Raw genomic sequence first — 13,065 nt, forward strand, 5'->3', positions numbered from 1 at the left:
CTCGGCTGTACAAGCCTGCAGAGATTCGACAGGACTTCAAGAGGACTTCCCTACAACCCCAGTCCCTCGTCTCTCACTACCCCCAGGTCTGGCGCAAGGGCATATCACTCCAGTAGAGATGACTAGGTTCATTTCTCGGCTATCAAACAAGTTCATTGACTTTTGGACTTAAAATCAAATATTGGGACTTCAGCAGGGGAATCATAGGGGTAAAAAATGGGTATTATGAGGTAATATTAGCAGAGCAACAGCTGCTGAATAAAAGGCAAAAAAAAAAAGAAAATAAAAACAAGGACTAATAATCAAAAAGAATATAAAAAATGTGAATACTGTGAACTAGTGTGTGCAGCTAGGTGTTTGTTTATTGTGTACATCTGTTGTAAATGTATCTGTTACATTTATTTAACCTTAAACGTCTATGACTCTGTAGTCCTATATTTTTAACTGTTTGCGTCAGACAAAGGCTGGTTGTCTAAGCTAAATATAACACATTTTCCAAAATATGAAAATGTTGAATGAAGGAAAATGACAAAAATGTCCAAAAGTCTTTACTTTTCTGAAATCTCTTTGAGATAATTTAGTTTCTCCTCCAAGTACACACTACTAATATAAAATATTTTAATTCATTCTACTGGCTTTGGAGGGCTTCTAGTAATTACGCTACTGGTTATTAAGGGTATGGTACTGATTAATACAAAAACAAACAGATAAACATGGTAAAGCGTGAGATGGATGCGATGCACTAAAATCCAACCCAAAGTTGCATGTTGCTCTACTTTTTGGGCCAAGGGGGTTGGTCCACATTTTTTTGAGCAAGGCACAAAAGTGTGTTTGTTGCTCCTACTGGGCAGGGTCCTGTCTACATATTGGACTGAGTCAGTGCTAAGAGGACATTCAGTCATGTCTGAGGTGCTGCTGAATACTGTTCTGCTGCTGCTGTTGGGCCTTCTCTACCTCGGGCCACTTTGGCCGGTCCAGGGTGCCCTGGTGATCTCTCGCTATGATGCTACGACGAAGGTGAACTTACTCATATTGTCTTTCATATTATTATATTATAAGTCCATTTGAAAATGACATCAAAGTCCAATGCTCCACTTGCCCTGCTTTTGTTGGTTCATCGGTTTTTACTGTAATTTTCTTTTCTGCTACCTGTTTAGTTAAGTTGTTTCTTTAGTTGTTCTGCTACCTGCATGTAGTTTAGTTGTAGTTATTCTGCGTCGTTTTATTCCTGATTTGTATGAGGACCTGCTTCTCCAAATGCCATTCTGGTTCACGTTTGGATATTTGATATTTATTCTCTTGGTATGTTATGTCAACATAGCATAATATGTTTATCATTTGACTACATTTCAGGAGACAGATGGAGCCATCAGGTCCATTCAGGTATTTTCAGCTATTTCCATTTTTCCTTTTTTTCTACGTGCCCTGATTGTTTTGGATCACCCAGAAGCCTGGACCTGCAGGCTAAAAATATTAACTTTTTCACTTTTGTTACAGAAAAGGAGTGTAGACGATGCAAAGGTAAGGGAAGACTTCTGGGATACATTTTGATATTCATGACGATTAGTGATCCACTTTTTGTTGTTGTTTTGCATTTCTAGTGCTAAAGGCATGTCTAGGAGTCTCATTTGTTATCAATATATGGTTTTTTTCGCCCACTCTGGTCAGATGGTGGAGGTGCTCAGTGTCTTGGTACACTGTACGGTGGCGTCTCGGTTCGCTCACACAGTCATGACCTCCACTGCTTTGAACAAAGCCAACTCCTCCCAGGAAATATTCTTCGAGGTGGACCTGCCCAAGACGGCCTTCATCACCAACTTCAGCATGTGAGTCTTCCACCAGACCTCACCTTTCAAAACACTGAAAGCTTTTCGCCTCCTAAAAAAAAGCACATGAGGTCTTCTTTAAACCAGCCAGTCAATAGACATTATGCCTGTTTCAACATTCAGTCTGTTGTTGGCTAACTGTTCAATTCATCAATATATAACGCTTCTTATTGCACATTCTTTGGATCCAATGTACAACACTTACAGCACAACTCTTGCTTGATTCCTTTGTTTGGAAGAGGCTCAAGTGAAAGATACGATTCCATCGACACATTGTAACAGCAATAAAAGCATTTTCTAAATCCTTTTTTCACGTTTCAACTGCCTCTTCTGGTCACAGGGAGATTGAGGGTCAGATCTATGTTGGGGTTGTGAATGAAAAGGAGAAAGCCAAGAAACAGTATGAGAAGGCTGTTTCAAGTGGACAGACAGCTGGACTGGTCAAGTAGGTGGAGATCGAACAGGCATTTAACTCGAATCATGTCACTTTGTGTTTAAAGAAACTCATTAAGTTCACATATTTTCCTGTTTCATATGGAAACTAAAGTGCATTTTACTGTTTGATATCACTCATTTGGGCTAATTGGCATGATTTTACAGAGCTTCTGGAAGGAAAATGGAGAAGTTCTCTGTGTCCGTCAACATTGCAGCCAAGAGCAATGTGACCTTCATCTTGACCTATGAGGAGCTTCTTCAGAGGAAATTTGGCAAGTATGAGATCCTGACCCGAATAAACCCCAAACAGCTGGTCCAGAACTTTCAGGTGAATCCAAGTTCACAATCCCCTAAGTTTCGTGGACTCAGTAAATGTACATATTTATACAAAATATATTTGTGTGTGTGTGTGTGTGTGCGTGTGCGTGTGCGTGTGCGTGTGTCTGTGTGTGTGTGTGTGCAGATTGTGGCTGATATCTATGAGCCCCAGGGCATTGCCTTTGTGGATGCCCATGCAACCTTCCTTTCCAATGAACTTCTCCCCCTGGTGGAGAAAACAGTCACAGACAACAAGGTCCAGTTTGATATCTATCAGCAGGAAGTGAATTACATGGCCGACTACATTTTGTGGTCATTTGAAGTTGAAGCCCATGCATCCCTCTTTCAGGCACACATCTCCTTCTCGCCCACGCTGGATCAGCAGAGGAAGTGTCCAGAGTGTGATGGGTCTCTGATCAATGGGGATTTCATCATCAAGTATGACGTGAAACGAGCGTCAAGCCTAGGAGACATTCAGGTCTGCTGTCAACAAATATATGAAAACAAATGCTGACTTTAGTGGAGCAATTGACCCGTTTAAACTGATCAATTCCACTTTTATATTTCTACCTCCAGATCGTGAACGGATACTTTGTGCATTTCTTTGCTCCTCCGGATCTTCCCCGTGTCCCAAAAAATGTGGTGTTCGTGATTGACAGGAGTGGTTCAATGTCAGGCATGAAGATGTTCCAGGTACTGTGTGTGTGTGTGTGTGTGTGTGTGTGTGTGTGTGTGTGTGTGTGTGTGTGTGTGTGTGTGTGTGTGTGTGTGTGTGTGTGTGTGTGTGTGTGTGTGTGTGTGTGTGTGTGTGTGTGTGTGTGTGTGTGTGTGTGTGTGCATGTGTGTGTGGGTATGTGTGTGTGTTGCATGGACAGTGATGTAGAAAAAATAACATGCATTTTATTGCATTCACATACTAACTACCAGCCTTCTTGTATTCTTGCCTCCAAAGACCCGCGTGGCAATGGAATCAATTCTCTCAGACCTCCATCCAGAGGACTACTTTGGTATCATCTTATTTGATCACTCTATTGATCCCTGGAAAGAATCCCTTACCAAAGCAACAAAGGAAAACTTGGATAAAGCCATTCAATTTGTCCGCCAATTAAATTCTAGAGGAAGTAGGTTAGCTTCTACTTGGCTAGATATCAAACTTCCCAACAACAACTAACCCTACCAAAGATTAATCTAAATCAATTCATTTTTCAGGCACTAACATCAATGATGCCGTAATGATGGCCATCAAAATGCTGCAAGATGACAGAAGGAACAAGAAGCTCCCAGAGAGAAGTGTGGACATGATCATTTTACTAACCGATGGAATGCCAAATGAGGGTGAGTGTACAGAGATATCAAAATACATTTGTGATGAAAGGTTTGAAGTGATATGTCATATGTCTCATATGTGGTCTCTCTTCATGGATATACCTACATCCTGTTCCACCACATTGGGTCATGATTGAGCTGTCTTCTTTAATGTCTGTGATTGTGTAGGTGAAAGTAACCTTCAAAAGATACAGCAGAACGTGTGCGAAGCCATCAGTGGTAATATGACTCTGTTCTGCCTGGGCTTTGGGGATAATGTGGATTACTCCTTCCTGGACGTGATGGCCAAACAGAACAATGGCGTGGCCCGCAGGATCTACGAAGCCTCCGACGCTACCCTTCAGCTGCAGGTGAAGTTATGCTAATCAGTGGCGTTGTTAGGATTTGAGGACTCTGGACGTTAATGCCTTTATTTTGTAAACTTTGTAACTGTGTACTCTGACACCTTATTCATAGTACACTCAATGTGTGCGTCAAACACTTGTTTACTTTCCAGATTAATTATGAATTGTGATTGAATAAATATAAGTATATTTTTAGTAATATTGAGTATAAGCAGAATATATCAGAACATATCACTAAACATGTAATGACATTCTACACAGTATCAGACTAGAGAAAAATTGTTAAATATGTTCATGTTTATTGGAATACGAAACACAGTTCATGTTTAGTACACTCCCATTCTCTCTCTGCTCCGCACATAAATTGCATGGATGCCGAGTAGTGGGAAGTAGATTTGATGCTAGAAAGACACACAGAGGAACCGATCCTGGCCTTTTGAGGTTCTCTAATGCATGATTGGAATGAAAGATGAATAGATCCTGGAAAATATCATATCAATCATTGTAGCAGGTTCGAGGAATGAGAGCAGGCGGGGTTGTCGTTCTCTCCGCAGGAGATCGGTTTATTCGCTTTTCAGGCGGAACAGAAATATCAAAAATGTAACAAAAGGGTCCATTTAGCCGTCTCGCGGTGGATCTCTGTCAGTGTCACTCGCTCGCTCCGGACCTCCCTGGTCCGTTCGCTCCTGGGTCTCTGCTTCACTATAACAGAAAACAGGCACATAAGTACAGCCTCCCTGATTGACCTGAGTGCAGACACCTGCTCACCACCAGGTTCAATCCCCCCCGGCCAATCCCGTGCGCTCCCAACCTGTCCATACTCCCCCTGCAGGCCAGACGTCGCACGTCCCCCCACACGCCCCCACCGCCCGACACCGGCCGGGGTCACATCCGGCCGCCGACTCACTCCCCCCCCCGGAGCGGTAGAGGAAGTCTGCCACGGCCATTTGTGCCCCAGGCCTGTGCACGACCCGAAAGTTAAAGGGCTGCAACGCGAGGTACCACCGGGTGATCCTCGCGTTGGCGTCCTTCATGCGGTGGAGCCACTGGAGGGGGGCGTGGTCGGAGTAGAGGGTGAATGCGCGCCCCAACAGGTAGTAGCGAAGGGCGCCGACCGCCCACCGGATGGCGAGACGCTCCTTCTCCACCGTGCTGTACCGACCCTCCCGGTCCGATAGTTTCCGGCTCAGGTACAGCACCGGGCGGTCGACCCCCTCCACCTGCTGGGTCAGGACCGCGCCCAGCCCCCTATCCGACGCGTCCGTCTGCAGGGAGAAAGGGAGATCAAAGTTAGGGGCGCATAGGACCGACTCTCCACAGAGGGCTGTTTTAATAGCCTCAAACGACACCTGGCATGGCTCCGACCACTGGACTGTATCTGGGGCCCTCTTACGGGTGAGGTCGGTCAAGGGGCTGGCCAGGTCCGAGAAGTGCGGCACGAACTGCCGGTAGTACCCTGCCAGCCCCAAGAACCGCCTCACCTCCTTCTTGGTTCTGGGCCGAGCGGAGGCGGCCACCGCCGTGGTCTTAGCGACCTGTGGCCGGACCTCCCCCCCCCCCAGGTGGTACCCCAGATACTGGATCTCCCTCCGCCCGATCACGCACTTCTTCGGGTTGGCCGTGAGCCCCGCTCGTCTCAGCGACTGAAGGACGGCCGCCACCTGCCGCACATGCTGCTCCCACGTTCCACTATAGATGACCACGTCATCAATGTAGGCAGCAGCATACGCGGCGTGGCCGTAACACCCGGTCAATCAGTCGCTGAAACGTGGCCGGGGCCCTGAACAACCCAAACGGAAGCACCTTGAACTGGTATAAACCGAGCGGAGTGGAGAACGCCGTTTTTTCCCGGGCTGCTGGAGATAGCGGCATCTGCCAGTAGCCCTTCGTGCAGTCCAGAGTCGTATAATAGGTGGCCATGCCAAGCCGGTCCACGAGCTTGTCGATCCGAGGCATTGGGTAGGCGTCGAACTTTGAGACCGCGTTCACCCTACGATAGTCCACACAGAATCGGCCCGACCCGTCCGGCTTCCCCACAAGCACGACGGGACTGCACCAGTCCCTGTGGGACTCCTGGACCACGCCCAACTCTAACATGGTTGCTAATTCGCGCCGTACCACATCTTGTTTGTGGACGGGCAGCCTATAGGGGCGTGTCCGCACCGTTAACCCGGGCTGCGTCTCGATGTCGTGAGTAATTAGCGGGATGCGACCGGGCAGGGGTGAAATGACGTCAGCGAACTGGAGTTGCAGGCCGGCAACGTCCCGCGCCTGACTCCGCGAGAGGTCCTCGCCCCGACCTACCGGAGGGGTGGGACCTGGGCCCGGGACTTCCGGCCCGAGCTCTTCTCCCTCCGGCAGTGTCGACGCAAACGCGACAGGGACCACGTCGTTCCACCTCTTCCGGAGGTTGATGTGGTACACCTGTTTGTTTTCGCCCCTGTCCGAACGCGCTACCTCGTAATCCACGTCCCCGACTCGCCGCGTGACCACGAAGGGCCCTTGCCACTTCGCGAGTAATTTGGTGTTAGAGGTGGGCAGCAGTACCAGGACCTTGTCCCCCGGGGTGAGATCGCGTAATCTAGTCCCTCTGTCGTACAGGCGTCTCTGACTCTCCTGGGCGCGGTGCAAATGCTCACGTGACAATACCCCTAGTGAGTGAAGCTTTGCACGCAGGTCCATGACGTACTGGATTTCGTTTTTGCTGTCACTGGACCCCTCCTCCCAGTTTTCTTTAATGAGGTCCAGGACGCCCCTGGGCTTGCGCCCATAGAGTAACTCAAATGGGGAAAAACCCGTGGAAGCCTGGGGCACTTCCCGCACTGCAAACAACAGAGGGTCTAGCCATTGATGCCAATTTCGAGCATCTTCATGTACGAACTTGCGGATCATGGACTTTAACGTCCGGTTAAACCTCTCACACAAGCCGTCCGTGGCTGGGTGATAGACGCTTGTGCGAACGGCCTTGACCTTCAACAACCCGTAAAGTTCTCTAATCGTGCGTGACATGAAATTGGTGCCCTGGTCAGTGAGAATCTCTTTCGGGACTCCCACCCGCGATACGACATGAAACAACGCCTGCGCAACACTCTTCGCGGAGATGTTGCGCAACGGAATTGCTTCCGGGTATCGGGTTGCGTAGTCGATCAGGACTAACACAAATCGATACCCTTGTGCGGAACGTTCTAATGGCCCGATAATGTCCATGCCTGTCGTGTCCACATCCCCGTAGTCCCCCTAACTGCCTGTGGGAACCCCGCCCAATCCAACCCAAGAATCAGGGGATGCGAGAGGCTCGAACTAACCGCCGCCTTCACCCTATATTTTCTACCCCCACAACGAATTTCGATGGGGACCAAAGGATACTCGTGCACATCCCCGTGTACACACCTCACCGAAACGCTCGACGCCTCCAACAATGCCTCGGACCGCACCAGGCGCTGGTGGATCATGGTCTGCATGCAGCCCGAGTCCAACAGCGCCCGCCGGAAGTGGCCAAGCCGCCCACACCCCTCCCCTGCCGCCTGAGCGCCCGTCTGTGGAAGGGGGGTGGAAGGCGACTCATGTGCCCGCTCTGGACCGCCCCCCCCCATCTCGCCCTCGGCACCGGGGTTGGCCTCTCCCGCCGTGGGGCAGCCGCCCCGGTACGTGGGCCCGGTGTCGGCGGTCGCTGGCTCGCCGGTGGTGGCTGCAGGTGGCTCTCCGCCAGGACGACCGCAGCAGCGAGGCTCTCGGGCCGATGGTACCGGACCCAGGCGGAGGTCCGAGCCGGCAGCCCCTCCACGAATCTTTCCATGACCACCTGCTCGACCACGTCCTCCGCTGTGTTCCGGTCTGGGACCAGCCACCTCCTGGCCTGGTCCCTCAGCTGCTGGGCGAAGGCGAAGGGTCGGTCCCCCTCGCTGAAGGCCAGCGCCCGGAACCGCCGCCGATGTTCCTCGGGGTAGAGACCCAGCCGGTCCCGGATGGCCCTGGTGATCGCATCGTAGTCCTGCTGGGCCCCGGCCGGCAGGCTGTGGGCCGCGAGCTGCGCCTCTCCAGTCAGGAGCGGTAGGAGCCGGTGCGCCCACTCCGGTCGAGGCCACCCCGAGACCTCGGCCACCCCCTGGAAGGTCTCAAGGAAGGCTTCCGCGTCGTCGGCCTCCCCCATCTTCGGGACGTGAATCTGGGCTGCGGGTCCCGGCCCTCGGGGTCCTCCGCCGCGTCCGCCGGAGGCGAGGAGCTCATGGAGCATGGCCCGATCGGCGGCAAAGGACTGGGCCAGCTCCGTGAGCACCTCGTTCTGTGCCTGGTGGAGCTGGCCTTGCCTCTCGGCCATCTGGGCCAGGTGCCCGAGTACATTTCCCAACGGGGACTGGTCCATTTATCTGCTCTCGGGCCCCGCTTTGGGCTCCAGTGTAGCAGGTTCGAGGAATGAGAGCAGGCGGGGTTGTCGTTCTCTCCGCAGGAGATCGGTTTATTCGCTTTTCAGGCGGAACAGAAATATCAAAAATGTAACAAAAGGGTCCATTTAGCCGTCTCGCGGTGGATCTCTGTCAGTGTCACTCGCTCGCTCGCTCCGGACCTCCCTGGTCCGTTCGCTCCTGGGTCTCCGCTTCACTATAACAGAAAGCAGGCACATAAGTACAGCCTCCCTGATTGACCTGAGTGCAGACACCTGCTCACCACCAGGTTCAATCCCCCCCGGCCAATCCCGTGCGCTCCCAACCTGTCCATACTCCCCCTGCAGGCCAGACGTCGCACGTCCCCCCACAATCATATTTTTGATAATAATAAAAAATATCCCAATTGAGATCCAGGGCTAATCATAAAACCATTAGGGCTTTAGCCTAGGATGCCCCCGGCCAAACAACAGCTATGATGCCTAGAGGTGACAATTTTTTCAAACAGCCCATTTCCATGTATGGGACCACTGGATATGTGTATGAATGTGTTGCAGGGTTTCTACGATGAGGTGGCTAGCCCGCTGTTGTCAGCAGTGGACCTGCGTTACCCTGACAACGCGGTGGATTCCTTAACCCCTCATCACTTCAGTCAGTTGTTCAATGGCTCAGAGATCGTGGTGGCCGGGCGGCTGTCTGAAAACGACATGGACAACTTCCTGGTGGAAGTGTTTGCCAATGGGGTGGGTGAAGGACATGTGATACAGTGGTATCTTAGGGCATAAGAGGTGCACAGTTCAGTTTGGTTTGAACTCTTTTGGCTTCTTGCTCAACGTAGTTTGAGCAGGACTTCCAGGTGCAGGGCCAGGCTAGTGTCACCGACTGGGACGTGATCTACCCAGAGAAGGAATACATCTTTGGGGATTTCACTGAGCGCCTGTGGGCCTACCTCACCATCCAACAACTACTGGACACCAGGTTTGAGCGGATGGAAGCCAGATATTGTTGGAATGGATTTCCAAAACCTCATTGCTCTGGGTATACATTCTCAACCTAGGTGCAAGACTGTCTGAATTCTTTGTGTTGTTTCCATTAACTAGTAAGAGTGGGCCAGCAGAGGAGAAGAGCAACGCCACGGACAAAGCCCTGGAGATGTCCCTGAAGTACAGCTTCGTCACCCCCCTCACCTCCATGGTGGTCACCAAGCCAGAGACCGAGGATGGTCCCAGCGGGCCCCTCATAGCGGACAAGCTGACTGAGGGTAGGACAGCTGGAGAGGCAGGAAGGAGGACTCAACGGAGTTGTACACCAACATACTGACATTGTGTCGTTATTGAGGTCCTACATGTATCTCTGTTGAATTATTCCCGCTTATTTCCACAGAACAACGGCAGCAGGCTGACAAACAGGGTAGGATTTGAACCGGGTTTGTATTTGAATTCCCCTATAGTAGCTCTGAGAGCGCAGGCCTTGGAGATACATTGCTTCTCACTGTGTATTTGTTGTTGGTCATGCGGTGTAGGTTCAGGATATCTACACTCAGCCCCTCAATCTGGAAGCCACTGGAGGCATCCTATTGCTCATAGTCCTACATACCTTGGTACGTATTCTATATTCATAAAATCTGGCCATTGATCATTGTATATGGTTTTAGCTTGAAATGTAGTGGGACAGCTTATTCTCCAGAATGACTTTATTTGACGCAACCAAGTCCATATATCTATTTCTTCCAATTGTTGCTTCCGCCTTGGCATTATACTTTTTGTTCAGTGGATGGAGATCCTCATTTCATAATCGAACTGCCAGAGAGAGAGGACGCTCTGTGCTTCAACATCAATGACTCACCTGGAACCATCTTTAACCTGGTCAAAGACCCCTCCATAGGTGAGCCTGCTTCAGTCCACACGGCACACTTGTGCTGTTCATAAAATGAAATTCCAACCTCTTGGCCGTTTTAATGATTACTAAAAGAAATCTATTATCTTATCAGTATCCTATAGGAAATTGATCCTTTAATCACATGTTGCTTCTTCAGGACTTTTGGTCAATGGTCAAACCATTGGGGATAAGATGGTTGCCCCTGATGGTAAAGTCAACACCTACTTTGGCCGCCTTGGTGTTGTCCATCAGGCCCTGGGGGTGAGGCTGGAGGTGACCACAGAGTACATCACTCTGTCCCAGGATGGACAAAAGGTCAAGCTGCTGTGGTCAGACCAAGCTTCCCTAAAAGGACCCAGGTTGAAACACCTAGAATCCAACGGATGTTTATGACAATGTTACGGCTTGACTTCCTCTCTTTGCTTTTTTACTTTGTCTTCCTACCAAGTCATTCTGATTACACCATCCACTCCATCTCCACTTTCTTTCCTAACCCCAGTGTGGATCTGCTTTTGACCAAGGACCGGAGCGTCAAGGTAACTTTAAGAGATTCTGTAAAGTTTGTGATCCTGCTCCACAAAGTGTGGAAGATGCACCCCTACCACCAGGACTACCTGGGATTCTACACTCTGGACGGCCACCTTCTCTCTCCATCCGTCCATGGTCTGCTAGGTAATGAAACAACAGGGAATCATAGCAGGAAGTAGTGTCCAAGACTTGGTGTTTATTGATAGTAATTTACTAATGAAACTAAGAACATGTAGAACAAAAAACTATTGAAACTGTTTTTATTGTAAGTGAAGAATAGCAGAAAGATTGAGATTTTCTTAAAGGGATCTATTTTGGCACTATTTAATGATGGATAGATAAGCCTACCAGTTGCTACAGTCCAATGGGTAGGCTGGTGAACTGATCTATCCATTATACATCTAGGTGGACACTCCCACTTGAGGTGTCACAAAGTCAGAGGGCACGGCAGATTTGGAAACAGCTTGTAATGGATAGTCACACTCACACCTAGTAAATAGGCTATAATAACATGGAAATGAAACCGAAAGTAAGATAAAAGCTGATTGTAAGGGAATCAATATAAGAGTCTTTTCAATGGTGGTAAATTCTGCAGGTCAGTTCTACCATGGGATTGGGTTTGAAGTTGGAGATCTACGTCCAGGAGAGGTTCCTGAGAAACCAGACGCCACTATGTATGTCAAAGGACATCAGCTCAATGTGACCAGGTACACCTGCTACCTTACATGTGTTACACAGAACAGTGAACATCTAGATCGGAAATTTGGAGAAAAAATGATTTCTGACTTTTAAAACCACCTTGTGACCTCTCTCTTGGTCTCCAGAGGTTGGCAACGGGACTTCAGGAAGGATTTGAAGAGAGGAAAAAATGTCCCATGCTGGTTCATCCACAGTAATGGGACAGGGCTCATTGATGGCAGTGCTGAAGATTACATCGTATCAGGCCTCTTTAAGACAGTTTGACAAGTAGCAGACAAGCTCATCAATACTGCGGCACAGTGTGGCTCTTTCACCACACCTTTTCAGTGTCGTACTAATAATATGTAAGTGTAATAGTGTATGAGACCCTTAATGAAGTTCCGATGCTATCAAATTAATAAAGAAACCCTTGATTGATCACAGTACTACAATAAATATTAGATCAAATCAAGCATTTCAGCACCGTAGAGATCCTTTGAGTTTTGTGAATGACCAGACAGACACCTGGCAGTTTTTATTTTCAAGCTCTACATAGATTAGTTAAGGAATCGATTTGCCGACTGACACATTTTTATCATAAATAATCCTTTGAGGTAGTTTATCGAATATTTGTTTTAAAAATGTGCTTTTTAATTTGCATTTCAATCCAAATATGAATGGATCATTATAAAAGGAATCATTGAGTTTTTCTTGGCTGCTTGTTGTCATAGCCACATCTGTTGTGCTGTGTGTTGCCACAACCCCTGTCTGTCTCTGTGCTGTGCCTGCCACCCCTCAACTTTTCACACCTGGCGTGCTTCAGGTTGTCGTTCAAATACACCTGGTTAGCCTGCAGTCATCGCCAGATCGTACTTCGACCTTCAGTGGTAGATATTCGTACCTGTCTCCAGTTTTTTCTAACACTTACTAGTCGATATTTTTCTGTTGAAATCTCGTATCTAACCTTTGTTTCCTTTTGCCTCAGTGTTTGGTGGATCAGCACCTCCAGCCTCCCTGCTTCACTCCCTCCAGCCTGAAGCTCCCAGGCTCCAACCTGTCCCACCCCTGGTCTGATCCAAATAAACCTTTTCATTACTCAAACTCAAGTCCTGTCTCTGTGTTCTGCTCTTGGGTCCAGCAGCTATCGAACCCTAACACTTGTCAGATAAAGCAAGCACCTGGTCCCTGGAAACTTGTGATGGCGTTTGCTATTATGCATTACATTTTATAGACTAAATAATACTCTAATTTTGATGTATCCACTGTGAAAATAATTGTCAGGTGCAGCCCTTATCCGTGAGCTTGAAAAGTCTGTCACATTAACATTGACATCGCATCAAGAAATGACCA

General features: G+C 48.8%; 1 protein-coding gene across 1 annotated transcript; it reads left to right on the forward strand.

Annotated features, from left to right (window-relative positions):
* Window positions 1–893: 893 nt before the first annotated feature.
* LOC307083446 (inter-alpha-trypsin inhibitor heavy chain H3-like) lies at window positions 894–12,813 on the forward strand. Its single transcript, XM_079747333.1, has 23 exons — window positions 894–1,017; window positions 1,354–1,383; window positions 1,498–1,521; window positions 1,669–1,826; window positions 2,167–2,271; window positions 2,427–2,589; window positions 2,725–2,835; window positions 2,929–3,057; window positions 3,156–3,272; window positions 3,532–3,700; window positions 3,789–3,914; window positions 4,074–4,255; window positions 9,189–9,374; window positions 9,470–9,609; window positions 9,732–9,892; window positions 10,015–10,041; window positions 10,154–10,231; window positions 10,402–10,515; window positions 10,667–10,868; window positions 11,009–11,181; window positions 11,633–11,744; window positions 11,862–12,602; window positions 12,701–12,813. Exons 1-22 carry the CDS (start codon window positions 901–903, stop codon window positions 11,998–12,000), a joined length of 2,763 nt encoding a protein of 920 aa, XP_079603459.1. The 5' UTR covers window positions 894–900; the 3' UTR covers window positions 12,001–12,602; window positions 12,701–12,813.
* Window positions 12,814–13,065: the final 252 nt, after the last annotated feature.

Source organism: Pollachius pollachius, assembly GCF_949987615.1.
Source record: "Pollachius pollachius genome assembly, chromosome: 12".
Classification (NCBI taxonomy): Eukaryota; Metazoa; Chordata; class Actinopteri; order Gadiformes; family Gadidae; genus Pollachius; species Pollachius pollachius.

What these genes read in the sequence shown, in the direction of transcription:
- LOC307083446 (XM_079747333.1), top strand. Translation starts at nt 901, where the DNA reads ATGTCTGAGGTGCTGCTGAATACTGTTCTGCTGCTGCTGTTGGGCCTT. An exon ending in CCAATTAAATTCTAGAGGAA is followed by an intron (nt 3,701 to 3,788) that starts GTAGGTTAGCTT and finishes TTCATTTTTCAG; the next exon opens with GCACTAACATCAATGATGCC. An exon ending in GCAGCAGGCTGACAAACAGG is followed by an intron (nt 10,042 to 10,153) that starts GTAGGATTTGAA and finishes CATGCGGTGTAG; the next exon opens with GTTCAGGATATCTACACTCA.